Raw genomic sequence first — 15824 nt, 5'->3', positions numbered from 1 at the left:
GATGGAGGAGCTACATGAAGACAAAAGAAATTTTTTAACTTACTTTGCACAAGTTTTCTGTTTTGAACCACTCCTCTTGCTTAGGGATTCTTGATGCGCTCTGATGATAGACAAACAAAATGCTGTTCCTCTCGTTTCCAGATGTTCTCCTTTTTTTGCTTCCTTATGCCAATTTGTTTTTGAAGCCCTCGGAATTCAAACAAGGTTTTTTCCGTCTTTTGTGTCTTTGTATTCTCTGCAACCAAAGTGACAAGATGTTGTTACACCCAACTGTTCTTCTTGACACTACTCGTTTTTCTGGTAGATCCTTCAAAACTAAAAACAAGATGTTTCTATACTTTTCGGATTCCTCAAGGACCTAACTTCTTAGTATAACTTCAAACGATGATCTCTTTTCAATTGATGAATTAACCTGATTTAAATCGCGGGGGGGGGGGGTAGAAGTTGCTCTCAACTTGTGTTCTTTCTAATCGAAGATTGTCTTCCCTGTCAACTGATTTTTGCTGGACAAAACAACAGTTGAAGAGGTCAAAGTTTAAGTAAAGTATTATCTTTCAGAATGCTTTTTTTTGTTCCTTTTTTATATAAATTCTATTGAAGAATCAATTACCTCCTTTTATCGCGTTCGAACTTGTTGTTTTTGGATACGAATTTCGTCAAAATGTAATACGTCTGAATCATATGGCTTATTGTGTAATAAATGAAAGGGAAGTCTATTAACAGTCTGAGCCAGACGAGTTCGAGTTCGAGTTTGAGTTTGTGTTCTAAAAATAGTCCTTAGGTAATAATTTCATCAGAAAGTAGAACGCTTCCTACCCAGACGTTTCACATGTAGTTAAAAAACAAAATCTTCAACGTGAGACTGCATACGCAATACCAATACATAGATTATTCACATTAGACACCCAGATTTCTGCTACTGCGCAAAAGCGTTCACTGGATTTATAGCCCGCAAACGTTTGTATACAAACAATCTTCTTCACAGGGTTTAAATATCCCTTAAAAACTTATAAACTTGTGTGCTTTAAAGTTGCGTATGCAGGAATTAACCATGATTACGCAATACCAATATATAGTTTATTCACATTAGAAGCCCAGATTTCTACGCAAAAGTGTTCATGACAAATATAGAGTGGATTTAAAGCCCTTAGGCATTTGCCGGGTTTACAGACAGTATTCGCCACAGTGTGTTTATATACCTCATTAAAGAGGCAAGCCAACATGTCCTGTTCAAAAAGGTAAGTCTATTACAAATTCAGGCAACAATCCTAACATACAGGGAATAATTGCCAAGAACTTTTCATCCGCGCGCATGATCGAACATGTTTGGGGAAAATGTGCCAAAAAGTGATCTCAGGTCTACACATTTCTTACTACTATCGATTCTACAGATAAACAACCTATTTCATCTTCCATTGCAATATGTTATTTTGATATATGATTATTCGCATTATGTTAATTCTTACTTTGAGTTTTTGCTTTGCCACAATTATGATCATGTCAACTATTTCACTAATCAAACTGAAATTTATAGTAAAATTTATAGTTTTATGAAAAGAAAATCTATTCCGTTAAAAACAAATCTGCATTTTCTTCCGCGCAATCTTTTAAACATTATGAGAATTTTTCTTTCTAGACATCAAAAATCGGCATATAATTGGAAGAGTAATTTTAAACCCTTAGGAGTTTTTTCAGGTTACTACATTGGAAATTATAAAGTTCATGACCAAGTATGCGACACCAATTTATCACCCAAAAATTTAAACCAATTTTTGAAATTTTTACTAATTTCTATGAACAGAAAATGGCGAACAAAAAAGAACCGTTTAGTTTAAAATGATGATAATACAACCATCCGCTTACACTGTGAAATATGAGAATACATAACTCTGAAATTACCATGTATGAGTACTGATTTGATTAGATTTCGTAGAGTTGATTACCAATTTATTAACAGAATGTCTCGTAACAGTACTGACATGGCTAGCTAAAATTTGGCGTTCGATGGGTAATATTGGACTAACCTGTCCTCCGTTCTGTTCACTTGTCCATCTTTTAGCCATCCCCTGAAAGTAGAAAAAGTGTATTGCGTGTACACATTTAATCGATAATATGTAGTGGCTTGGGTGGGGATCGAACTCACTTTCCACGGATGATGGATAGGGTGAGGAGGAAGGAGAAGAGAAGTTTGTCCTTTTCGAACAGAGAGCGACACACATTCTGGTAAACGCTGAAATTGGCAACAAAAATTACAACGTCTATTCTGGCTAAATTTTTATTAGGGTAGCTGCAAAAAACATTTCTCCGTTAAAATCAGTGGGGGTATTTGCTATTAAATTTAAGCTTTGAAATATAAACCAATTGACTTTTCATTTAGTTATTTTATTGGAGTTTGCCATGAGATATTCAACAGAACCTAATTCGTGTACGGGATTTCATTGCCACATTTTTGATAAGGAAGTGCGACCCTCTCAGTTACAATGAGTTAAATAAGTTATATAATTAAAACTGAACAAATTGGTGCAACAGAGCATTCAATTACCTGTATGTGAAGTCTCTGTTGAGAAAGTCGATCCTCTTTTCTAGCCTCTCTTTCTCGTTCTGCTTTTCCAGTGTCTAAAACAATACACCAATTAAGACAATCAGATTCCTGATTACTTAAAGACATCATAGGGGCCATAAAAACACTAGGGGCATCTGAAACACAACAGATTTCCATCCGTATAGGCATCCCTTTACTCAAGATACTTTTTTAATTATCTCGAGAAACTGGAAAAAAATTGCAGCAAAAAGTCGGCAACTATGGCAAGATCATGAAATAAAATCATTTCGTGGCTTGCATAGGACCTCAAATAGGGGGTTCCTAGACATGTTTGCCAACCTGGGAATTGATCTTGTCGTCTAATGGACCAGATCAATTCCCAGGTTGGCAAACATTTCCAGGAATCCCATTTGAGGTCCTCTGCAAGCCACGAAATGATTTTATTTCATGATCTTGCCATAGTTGCCGACTTTTCGCCGCAATTTTTTCTAGTTTCTCGAGATAATTAAAAAAGTATCTTGAGTAAAGGGATGCCTATACGGATGGAAATCTGTTGCATTTCAGATGCCTCTGGTGTTTTTATGAACCCTATGATGTTTTATTCAACCAACCCTAGTACAATTTTTGTTTCTCAAATTAGCAGTAAAATATTATTATTAAACATGGCTTTTGCGTATTATTGGGGACGGATCAATACAATAAGAGTTGTAATTGTAAGAGATAAGGGACCAAACCTAATAAGAGGACGTCAACATTTCTCTTCGTTGATATTTCTTCACTCATAAAATCCAATGCTATGATTGTCTTCTGTCGTAAACTTTTTTGGGGGTCGTAAAAAATTTGAATACTTAAATTCGAATTCGTTAGAACAAAATATTTTGAGGCTGACAAGATTTTCTGGAAGACCGAAATAAAATAGATTTGAATGAATAATAAAAAACAAAAAAAAAAAAAACAAAATTCATTTTGTACCCATAGTTACTTTATTAGATCAAAGAAGTCACATATATAATCCAATGAATTGTAGACGACACCCGGGAAAACCATGAACTAAAAAGATAATGGTGCCAGACGTACAGTTGCTTGGCAGCTATATTCACGACAATAAAATTATATGAGACCAATTAAGAACACTAAATGTGTAAAAGTGAGCCAATTAAAATTGGCAAATTATGAACTTTAAATTTCCCAAACTTAAACGCAGTGTTGTTTAGTCTTCGCAGAAAAAAACATAACAACCCATATTTCAAAGGGATCCATTTTTTAAAACTTTTCTCCCTTTAGGTTTGGCTGTACAGATCAGAATGAAAATCTTAGTTGCCATATAGGATTGCCAAAAATCATGAACTTACGTCAGCCTCAATTGATATTAAACTGTTAAATGATATCATGTTTTATTTATAACAGGAGATATCTAAATTCAATTGCAATATTTTTAGTATTTAAAAATTATCATGTTAAAATTTTTTATATCAAAACTTGTTTCTGCTGGTTATGAAAAAATTCACTTGCTCGAAGTCTGCTAAAACGAATGAGAAGGTCAAAAGTCATACATTTTGATTAAATTGAGGAGCGGAAATTAATTCTAATGACGACTCAGTTTGCAAAAAAATTTTTACGTCTTTGTCTTTCGTCCATCAAAAATATCTTAGCAAAAAATGTAGCTTCCCTAAAACGTGATTGATTAACTATAGCCAAAATCATAGGCGCCTAAAAAATTCTTGTCTTCGCGTTTTTGATAAGAGATAACTTTTTTACACGTATCTGTGTGGAAGTTTCGTTAACCGTTTTTCAATTATATCCTGGCAAACATAACTGTGCCTCTAATTTTAAATTCGATAGCCATGAAAGATCGCCAAATATTCAAAAAAATGTCCGACATTTTTTCACGGTCTGTTAAGAATTGTTAATTTTGATAACATTAAGAGTTCAAATATGAACAAATGATTTTCGGTATGATATGTTGCATTGTTGAAATATTCACTTTGGACCAAAGAAAATGCAATAAAATTTTGAATCACCGATACACAAACAAAAAATTTCCAAAATGAAAACATACAAAAGACTCTTTAAATACCTCCAGTTTGTTGACATGGAGAAGTAGAGACCATCTACGATAATCTTGTAGTCATAGAACTCCCTTTTACGGAAAAGTTTTAGTCATAGAACTTTAACTAATGACAAAGTTGTAGTTTGACCAATATTTGAAAACTTTTTTGACTTAAGAAGTCAATGTTCCATAATATGAAAGTTCTAAGATAAAAACTTTTTGTCAACCTGGGAAATTAACTACATCAAAAGGCCACATTTGTGGCCTCGAGTTTCAACTTTGATGACAAAATTCAGTTGAGCATTTTCAAGTTTTTATCAAAACCAGAACAGTACAACCCGGGTCAAGGTTATGGCGCAAAATAATGTAGGAAATGTGTTCAATTGACAAGAAAAAAATTTCGCTGAACAACCTCATATTTTGAAACGAACTGTGGTAAAAATTGCGTATAGTAGAGAGATTTTTTGATACATTTACCACAATAATTGAATTTTTAGATGTAGAAAAATATTGGCAAAGAAAACCTTGCAAAATCAAAATCGAATAGAGATAAATTAGATGTCGGCTATATTACACAATTTTTGGCTGAAAGGAACTAAGCCTTAGTATAGCTTTAGTTTCTTCCTCTAGAAGACAATGAGTTTAGTCTCTTTTTTCATCATCTTGATTACAAAAAAGCGAAACGTATAATGGCGCAGTTCCTTGATTAATTAAAGTTTTCTGAAAATTGAAAAAAATGAAGGGTCATGTCGGTTGACTACGTTATATGCAAAAGCAGACTCTTAAAGTGCATGTAAAGTTCTTTGGCTAAGCATAAAATATTCGGTCAGGCTAGAGTCCAGCTTTACATTTGGGCAAACTACAGTTCAGCAGCAATAACTTGGGTCGAGCATAAGTCCAGCGGCAAAAACTTAAGTCGTGCTAAAATTTTGATGATCACTAAAGTCGAGCTGATGTCCTTCCGTGGACAACATTAGCCGGGCATGGTTTTTTCATAAGTGGAGGCCTAAACTGGGTTACCTGTAGGAACAGCCGGATGTAGAAGTCAAGGCTGAACTGGTACATCGGATCTATAGAAGTCAGGCTTGTAGTCACAAAGAACATCAAGCTGGAATGAACAGACACTGGGATGTATCTGTTCCTGACTTCAGAGATGGATGCCTGGGTCTCTTCAGTTGTGGTTTCCTTTATCTGCAGCTCTTCTGAAAGAGACTTACTGGATGTCAGGATCTCGATGGCTGCATCGTCTTCCAGAATGTTGCCCTAGAAAATACGGTTAAAATAGCGCTAAGATTTAACCGAACCCAACATCCTTCGAAAACACATAAACCGACTAAAATCGGATGAACGGCTCTCAAGGCTTGGTCACGTGGTCTCCAGTTTAATCATAGCATGCTGTGATGAGTGATAGCTTGATGAAGCGGTTTTAAATTTCATTAGCTAACCCGCTTTGGTAAAGATTAATGATTCATCTGGTTTCGACATAAAAGTTGATTATTTAGAACAGAAAATACAGCGAAAAGAGATAATCAGAAAAAATTTTTTAGCAAAATCTGAGAGCATTGCCTCAGATGTAATTCCGAACACCTCTTTATATCAAAATTTGCTCAATTCAACTTTGCCCATATTCGAAATTTGCTCGTAGTATGTATGTACGGGTGTAAAACTTTATTCATGCTCACCAAATTCATGAGTTTGGTGTTTACTTGACAAAGAAACTCAAAAAATACCAAAAATTTTTTAAAAAAACTTGGGACTACAGAAGGTTTCATTGTTTGACTGCTTTAAAGATCGACAAGTTCTTAACAAGAACAATTTAATTCAGTTGCAGTTCATTCGTTCAGTTGCAGTTCGTTGACGGTTAAAAATGATCCCTTTCTCTGAATCAACAGATTAAGTCTGTTTCTATTCCAAACATAATTACAGCTATATGCGTCAACCTTATTTAAAGGCGGTTTTAAACAGGTAGTTTTTTATATTACATGCAAAAAACAGAATATTGAACAATTGGCACAAAACTAAGGGGCGTGATGTGTTAGGCGACAAATCCATTAGGCCAACGGAATTTTTGTAGTCATTACGCGAAAATTCTGAACTAGAATATTGCGGAAATTAGGTGACCACTAATTGAAACATTTCAAGGGGGTACTACAGTATCCGCTTGGTTGTATAATGTAGTCAATTGACTAAAACAATTAAGAGAGAAATTATGAAAGAAAATTGGGGAATTCAAAATCCCATAATTTTCAAACATCTCGAATTAACCAGATCTGGTCGACAAGAGTAATAATCGAGCTTAGGGTGCCCAAATTAAGGTACCAGACCAAAAGTCGATAAGTTCAAACCGTCAGCGAAGAAATATGTCTATGTCCAGACCACCCCAGACAGAAAGCACCTATGTCCAGACTTTAATTCGAACAAAAAATTTTCTGCTTTTACCGTGCATTCAAGAGACCTTACAACCATTCAAAATCGGAATATTGATGGTTCAAAATTGCCTATATTCAGAATTTTGTTCGTCCAAACCATAAACGGTGCGCTAAAAATTGAAAATTTGTGTTTTCTTGTCCAGACTATTGGGCGTTCAAAAACAAATATGGCTAGACATTCGTGCGTTCAGAAATGACCAATTGAGCTTTCGTGAACCAAAAATTGAAAATTTGTGTGTTCATGTCCGGACTATCGTGCATTCGGAAACACCTATGTGAAGACTTATGTGCGATTCAAATTGCCTGTGTCTAGAGTTTCCTGCGTTCATCAGAGGAAAAAATAGTTATCTTTCTTCGTTATGTTTAATACAAGAGTTTTCCTCTTGTAGCAAAAAAGTGTTGCCCATAGTATTAAGATTTCCATGTACTTCATGTTGCCAAAAAGAGCATAAATATATGAAATTTTGGAATTGTGGATCCTTCTGGTCTTCATCTTCAATGGATCTCCATACCAACTTGAGTTATTTTTTTCGTATGGACTGGAGAACGCCCGAAAATCTGAACAATAGCCGTATGAACGCACGAAAATCTGGACATAGGCATTTTGGAACGCACGATAGTCTGATCATGAACGCAGGAAAAATTTTCGTGCGTTCATAATCAGACTATTGTTCAATCCAATTCGCCTATGTCCAGACTTTCGTGCGTTCAAACTTGCCTATGTCCAGACTATCGTGCTTTTAAAAACATGTACGTCGAGACGTTCATGACTACTAACGAACCATGTAACTCATATATGCAAATATTACGCACCCAATAAGGGGGGAGTGCACAACTGGAAAAGATCCAGATATTCTTAAGAATATCTGGATCTTTTCCGGTTGTGCCCCCCCCCCCTTAATGGGTGCATAATATTTGAATCCCCCAGACGCAAGTGCCATATTTTTACATAATACTTTACTATGTAATAACACATGCTCTGTAAGTGAGGGGTTCATGACACGGGGGGGGGGGGGGGCAACCGGAAAATACTGTACTGTACCTGACTGGCAGACAGTATCTCGAGTATCTTGTCTTCAATCTCTTTCAGTTGTCTCTTGCAGAGTGCACTCTCAGTTATCAATTGATTCCTCTTCTCCTCAAGAGCTGGTTCCTCCATCGCAGCTACCAAATTCAACAGCTGGTTCTCTAACGCCTCCTTTGTTATCATAAAGTTGATTATTGTCACCTGAAGAAACACAAATACATTCTGTCATTCATTTTTTATCATGCAGACTTAACTTATTAACTTAAAACTCATTAACGATAATTCTTGACAAAAATTGGAACTTCTGACTATAGCATTCATTATCTTCACCCGGATCTCGCTATGGTTCTAAACCACCATACGAGTTATTTCAATTCATGCAAAAGTTGAGGGGCGGGGACAAAAGATTTAACTCTTGCGAGTGTTGATGTATTTAACAGTTTCTTTAGTCCTGGGAGAATGTTTCACATGTTTTAGCCAATTTTTGGATATAAAAATATCTTGAATGGCTTTTTTCAAGATATTGCAATCTTTTGGAAGATAACCATTCGAAGAACATAGTAAAGTGTTTTATGGAGTGTAAATAGAACTGACCTTGACGGATACCTCCGGGAGGTAATGAGGATTGAGAATCCTGGTAGTCATGTAGAGTCTGAAGTCTTTGCTGAATTGGAAGACGTTGTCTCTCAATCGGATGTACTCTGCCCCGGCCTAAATTCACCCATCTTAAAAAACCCTATCGCATATGAAGATATATAAAAACAAGTGCAAGAAGTGCTGAATTAAGTAGACTGATCATAGAACTTAAGTTATGTGTTGCAGGGCTGAATGATGATCGCTTTCATTGCTTGGTTTATTATGACTGCATTTATTTGCATGGTAAAAATGAGCATAGTAAAATACAGACTTGAGATATAAAGATTCAGTATTGGATTTTTTAATGGCGCATGTAATTATTTTGAAAGCTTATATTGGGAATAAAGTATAGTTTAAAAGGGTTTGTCTATAAAAAAATGAACAAATATAGAAGGCAAATGCAGTACCATTAAATATTGCAAACCGAATAAAAAATATAGCCGGAAGAATTCCGAAAACGACTTGAAGAGTCATCTCCGTCAAAAAAATACCTTTTCAATTAACTGGTACATAATAAAGCGACTAAAAACTATCCAAAAATAAGTTGAAAATGAAAAAAACTCAACTGAACTAAGTTATAAAAATTCAATTAATACTTTTAATAACACAAATACTCCTAACAAAAAATTCCATGCAATCGAAAACATCAAATTTCTCCCACAGCAATAGGCAAGCCAAGTCAAGTTCGCAAATTCTTCCATTTTTGGCGAAATATTGAAAAACTGCAAGAAATTGGCAAAGTTACAAAATTATCAATTCTCCTTCACTTTTCTCAACAAAAATACTATTTTATACCATAAAAATTGTAGTGATTTGGTAACAAAAAATACTTCGAGCAAAAGGCGTCGTTTCAATTCTCAATGAAAGCGATAAAACAAAGCAATGCCCAAAAAATAGCTAGAATAGTTTAGAAAATCGCAACATAGCTGAAAAACCTCAAAAATATCATAAACTAAAAAAATTCAAAACAAAAAAGAGTGAACAAAAATTGCAGCTCACTAAGAGAAAACTTTTATACCTCAATTTGTTGCTCTCCTGAAAACAGCAGTATAAACCCAAAACTATCTTTTTGCTGCAACCTCCATTTTTGTTCAACACCCAATGCACTCCACATTTATTTACGCGTTTCCTGCTTCAAAATTTACTCCAAAAAATTGATATAAGAAACACTTCTCCATTACTATTCTTCTAGTCATAACAAAATAGAGTTTAAAAACAGTAGAGAGCAGTGAAAAGAGAACATTTGAAAAGGGCGTCTGAATAGGTGAACTCCGACGAAAATTAAGAATTCTTTCAGCAAAAAAAATTTAAATGATATGATATAAATATTAACATCTCGTTAAGAGAGGAACACCAGAGCTCATTTGATTGTTGGAATCTTTCACCCATAGTTTGAATGCTTACAAAAAAACACAGAGTTCAAAGAAATGTTTACTATGCAAAAGCACTAAAACAAAACCAACAATTGCCTAGTGCAATGCAACAAGCAGAATAATTTTTAACTCTTTTTTTGAATTGAAGTCTGATTGAGCAACCAATGTCAACTGATTTTTGTTCAATTCTCAGTTGATTTTTAGTTGTGTGGTCTTAACACAATTTTGACAAGTTTTGTTCCCAGATCTTCATGCATTGCAATGAAATTGTGTCTACGTAAAATTATTATAACTAGGTACTATCTAAGAACTTATAAGAACAGGCGAAACAAATTTCAGTTAAAAATCAGAGTCTCCAGTATATGCATGATCAAAGGACTTAGATTTCAGTCAACTGATAACCGTTGAAGCACAATTTTAAAGCCTTTTTCATTTAGGCAAACAATAGGAGAGGTGCTCAAAAATTGTTCAAATCATGTGGAAATTGTAAATCCATACCAGACCTTATATTTTCTTGAAAGTAAATCTTTTAAGTCTTTGCTAGGCTCACAAAAACTTAAAACGCTAGTGAAAATTGCAAAGTTTTATAATTACAGTCTAAATTTCGCATTTGAACCAATTAAGTCGTACTTTTACTTTCATAAAACTAACTAGACTAAATAAAATGGGAGCAAAATGTTGAGCTCGGCTATGCAAGAACATCCTTTAGTTTTTAGGAAGTTAAAAAACAATAAAATAATGATAAGTGTCTGGCAAGACAATAGGACTTTGCACATTGTTTAGCAAGATGCGCAAAAGAAATTAAATTTTGTGCAACAGAATGAGATTTTGTCATTTGGTGGAGACATAAAATTGCTCTCTTGCACAATCTCTACCGTTTACAAGATGACGCATCCCTGTTGATTACATTTTTTTAAATTATGTTTGATATGACCGGTTACAAAAAATTTTTTTGTCTTATTTGAGCCTTTATCATTTAGCTATTTAAAAAAAACTTTATCCTGCAAGATTTGAACTATCAAGATTCTAATATCTAAAATCTGGCTAATAAATTTTTATCGCGTTCCCCTTTTCTATCGTGTAGGATGTGATCTTCCATTGTTTAAAAGCTGATTAAAGAGAGTTAAATCGTGCAGGATATGGACACCTGTGTTTACAGTCTTTCAGCGGGCTATTTTTTTTGTGGAATTGATTTTTTTTCAGAACAGTCCTGATAATGTTATCCCTGACTCCAGTGTGTCAACTTTTGAGTCTCTGTCGAAATTCTACAAACTACTATACTTTTTTGAACTATAAATGCAACCAGTCGCAGTACTGATTTATAATTGCCAATCAGTACCTGAAATCGATGAAAAAATTAGGCAAAAAATCAGTCGCTGCCTCGCTAGCCGCGATGAAATATTAAAAGTTAACCCCATAATCGGTAACATGAACAATGATTCGCAGTTGATAGTAACTATGATAGCGTGGAAAACATTTTTTGTATGTGCTTGATATGTGCCATGAGAATATAATTTCTGTACAAGTTAATGTTAGTGTGACATGATGTGAATAAAGATCTAATTTATACCCAGATGCTATATATACTCTAGCTAGGGCTTAAATCTTTGTTCATAATATTCTAACAAATATAATTTTACCATTCCTGCGTCTCCGGTCTAAAAAGGGGGGAAAACAAAACTGAATTATTCAAAACGACCACTTAGTGAGACTTGTTCTTCCGAGACAGATCGGGAAAAGGAAATTTTTTTTAAAACTTAAGACGATCCATGGAACTGTCTCCCCCTCTTTAGTAGAATAATAATATCTACAGCAAATATTTCTACACATTTCCATAGTTAAGACTGTGGTTACTTCTTATAAGGCTATAAACCATTATCAATATGAAAACAGGTAATGCTACTTTGAGCCCAGCTTTATGAAAAAAAAAATCAGTGGAAAGGGGGAAAAGGAGATTGATCTTAATTTTTCTTCGCGTTTGGCGAAAAATTTGCTAATTATTTCTTGCATTTCCGCATAAGCGAATGGTCGTTATAATAACAAAAACAATTATCAACAAATGTCACACTCTAGAGGTGCATAATGATGTGCTGACACAAAATTTACTAATCATAACTAGTTCCTGATTACTAGTTTATATAAATCGATATCTAGTTGATAACACAGACGAAGACAACACGCAGTTTTACTATAGTAGCTGATTGCTATAAATGTTGTTCACAAATTTAAGGCAGCAAAGTTGGTGGAATTGTTTGTTCCATACCTGTTTGAATGTCTGTTTGAGAAGCACAGGGTCCAAAACAGGGTCCAACTCTTCACCCACGTTTTCAATCAGACAGGGCGCACCAAACTAAACATGAACAAACTGCATCACAGCCAAATGTTATCAACCCAGTGAAATGAAGCTGGATACATATTGCAATCACATCTGTTCAAGATCGAAAGAACTTTCAAGGTCTCAATAAAAATGTAGTCAAGAATTACGACGTGACCTAACAAAGTCACAAGAATTGTAACTTTCACAACGACAAGTTTGTTTCCGTTTGGAGTCAAAAAGCTATACATAAGCACAAAAGCGTTGAAGCAGAGCTTCTTTAGCAATCAAAATTATTGAAATGAACTTGTATTCAACATCTAAGATCTTGATTCTGAGTATTATTCTGAATCATTGTGATTTTGATGCACGTTTAATTTGTTGAATGAAATACAATAAATTCTTACAACAACGTTCATATCTTGACATTCTAAGGCCAAGATACTTCAGCTTTCGATTCACTGCTATAAACAGTGTGCTAATGTGCATATAAGAATTTTTGTATAAAAATAGAGGCAAAATAGAAGCAAAATGTTATGTCATTGTCACTTAATTTGCAAAAAATGGAAAACAACATAGCAAACTAACGTCGGGTGAATTGCTCTCACACGACGGGCGAGCGGTTAGCTTCGTTAGTAGCGCAAGCTGGGGGCTTAGGGATGCTAGCATTATGGGTGGGGGTGAGCGTAGTGCAGGGTGTCAAGCGGTGGGGGCTGGGGTTGGGAGGGATGGAGGTGTGGGGGAGAGGGGATCCAAATGGACAGGGTGACTGAGGGGGTGGGGTGATTGAGGGGTGGCGTAAAACTGTCTCCTGAAAACAGTTTTGGTGAATCGAATACATAGACACTAGTAAGGCGTAAGACTCTAAGAAAGCTGCTCAGCCACTTAATGCCCTCTGCGTCTTACTTGTTTACCATGGTGTTGAGGACGAAAAGATAAAATGGTCAGACAACAAATCGGTCGAAAACAACCGCATTAAAAATAAAAAAGGACGAATATAATTTCTACAAACTTCGTTTAAGAGCATTTAAACATGACAGGTCCACAATTGTTCACCATTGAACGAAAATAAGAGTTATACCGAAAGAATCAGGATGTTGCATAAACTTTATCATTATGCATCTAGAAGTTTCATTGGAGAACGAACTGTTATCGTCCAGATCCTTTTTATCTACTGGAAGGCTCCTCCTCAGTTTTCATTAGCCATGAACATCTATCTCGAAGAGCAAAAGAGTGGTCATGCTTTAAAAGCTCTTAGGATATTTGGAGTCTAAACTTAATAAAAAATGAAGCGCTAAAAACTTTACAGCTCCGCCAACATTTGAAAAGTTGTAGAAGAAGCAGGACAGGAAAAAGTAGTCCCAAATTGCAAAATAGCAAACCATATTGCAAACGCAACAGTCCCGCAAGAAATCCCAAATTTCAAAACATTTCATGACAAAACAGTCACAGAAACAACACCAAAAACTGCAGACAAAACAGTAATATAAAACATAGAACTGATACAACTGCAAATAACAACAAGTACTAAAATAGCTGCAAATAACAACAAACTGCAATGTTTTTAATATACAAAATAGTATTAAAAACAAGAAACTTTTTTTGTGTTCAAGAAACTTTGAAGTTTTAATATGATTCTTGCCAATCAATTATTTTCCAAAAAGAGGAAAAGCATATTCGAAACTTTTACTTCTGGAACTGAACTCAACGTCAAGAAAAAAGCTAACTAAATCTTTTAATGACCAGCAAAAAGTCAGTTTTTCCAAATTATCTTAGTCTTCCGCAAGACAACGTTTTTTAAATCTTGACTTTGTGTATACATAATGTAACTATGCAGAACAAACCCAGTTAATCGAAAATGATATTGTGTCAATAAATATAATTTTATTCAATTTTTTGGATGGTTCATCTTGCTCCCTCATTTAAGTGAGCAAACTTGTCTGACCGCCAATCTCGTTGTTTTCCACCAATTTAATTGTGCTGCACCCCCCCCCCCCCCAAAGACGCGCTGATAGTTAGTTCGCATGATGCCCAAAAAAATAAAAGTTCAATAATAAAACAACCGTTATACAATTTTTAACAGGAAACAAATGGAATTAACAATTCTAAGAAATCGTGGAGCTGTTCGTACCTAGCTCAGAATTTGGGCAGCTACTATCACGCCCACCACTAATTGGTAATCGGGGCTGTATGCTCTATGCTCTTTAAGTGAGGGGATATAATGGTTTTGTATAACTTACATTCGATCTCGTAAGTCATTGCCGAGTTAAACATAATTTGCAAGACTCCAGCAAAGTAAGCGTCATAGTAGAACTAGGGAAGAACACAGAGGGAAACAGAATGGGCCAGTAATAGTTACTACAACAAAATGACTCAAAATTTCCTACCGTGATACAGTTCTCAAGTGTGCGAAGGTAGTCTGCATCGGAGAGTTTCACCACCATCAGTTTGTTCACTCTCTCCATGTTCTTGATCCACTTGTTCGCTTGTGACTGAGGGTCTATCATCAGAGGCCATCGGCTGCTGTTCTTTACAAGAATCGCATTGTCCAGTGAAAAGCTAAAACGACATACCAAGTTATGGTAGTTATTTGGATGGTTTATGGGTAGTCTCACCTCTTATCGGATCATACAAAACATGATCAGTGCAAAACAAAAATGAAGCATTAGTTATTCACATATAATGATTGCAAAATTTTTTTAAAACGTTATTAACGGGAAGGGGGAGTTAATTACTACATCAAATTATCCCATCGCTGTTTATCATTGGAAATATTAAAGTTGAGCGAACTAGTTACAAAGTAAATAATTGAAAAAGAGCAAAAATAAAAAAGAGTAAAACCAAAAGCAAAAATTTCGCCCTTCTTTTATGGCGTCGATAAACAATGTTATGAAATAAATACTATAATGAACAGTAAAAATCCGTTTTGTTTTTTTGCTCAATTGTTGTGTTTTCGAACTTGTTTCTTCTGGCGTAAGCTGATAGCTTATAGTTTATCATCAAACGCTAAATATTCGCCACAAATTTTTCACCTTCCAGCTTAATAGAACAATAGTTCAGTCATTATATAGTTATATATGTACCATTTGTTTTAAAAGAAGCAGATATTTTACTTTTCATGAATCTCGAAAAAGATTCTTTTTCAGATCAACTTCCTAAATTAATTGATATTCCCTTAACCAATCAAAACGCTTACGGATCATTTAACATACTCAATTCCTTGTTGAATTTCTTCTTTCGATGGATTTGATAATCAAAGTATTGCTTAATTGAAGCTAATTATAACCATTAACTTGTTTTAAATACTAATAACTTCATTAGCTCCCTATTAACCGCCATCAAAAATCAAATGGAAACGTGAAGGGAGGTCACATGACCGCAAGAACTTTGAGAGGGAGGGGAGGGGGGGGGGGGGGAGCCAAGCGGTATACATTTCAATTTCCATTGATGCAA

The 15824-nt window shown here is 35.0% G+C and overlaps 1 protein-coding gene across 1 annotated transcript in view; it reads right to left on the bottom strand.

Moving 5' to 3' along the window:
- Positions 1–15824, bottom strand: part of LOC142351710 (dynein axonemal heavy chain 3-like) — a 282726-nt gene that overhangs the window by 44884 nt on the left and 222018 nt on the right. The window contains exons 65-72 of the mRNA XM_075403853.1: positions 14759–14930; positions 12321–12407; positions 8643–8759; positions 8064–8249; positions 5613–5855; positions 2543–2616; positions 2144–2230; positions 2025–2066 (exon numbers count right to left, since the gene is read on the bottom strand). Of these exons, the coding sequence (XP_075259968.1) occupies positions 2025–2066; positions 2144–2230; positions 2543–2616; positions 5613–5855; positions 8064–8249; positions 8643–8759; positions 12321–12407; positions 14759–14930 (1008 nt within the window). The remainder of the gene's footprint in view (positions 1–2024; positions 2067–2143; positions 2231–2542; positions 2617–5612; positions 5856–8063; positions 8250–8642; positions 8760–12320; positions 12408–14758; positions 14931–15824) is intronic.

Source organism: Convolutriloba macropyga, chromosome 13 (genome assembly GCF_964194025.1).
Source record: "Convolutriloba macropyga chromosome 13, txConMacr16.3, whole genome shotgun sequence".
Taxonomy (NCBI): domain Eukaryota; kingdom Metazoa; phylum Xenacoelomorpha; order Acoela; family Convolutidae; genus Convolutriloba; species Convolutriloba macropyga.
The sequence above is the reverse complement of the archived record's forward strand: the minus strand, read 5'-3'. Positions and strand labels throughout refer to the sequence as shown.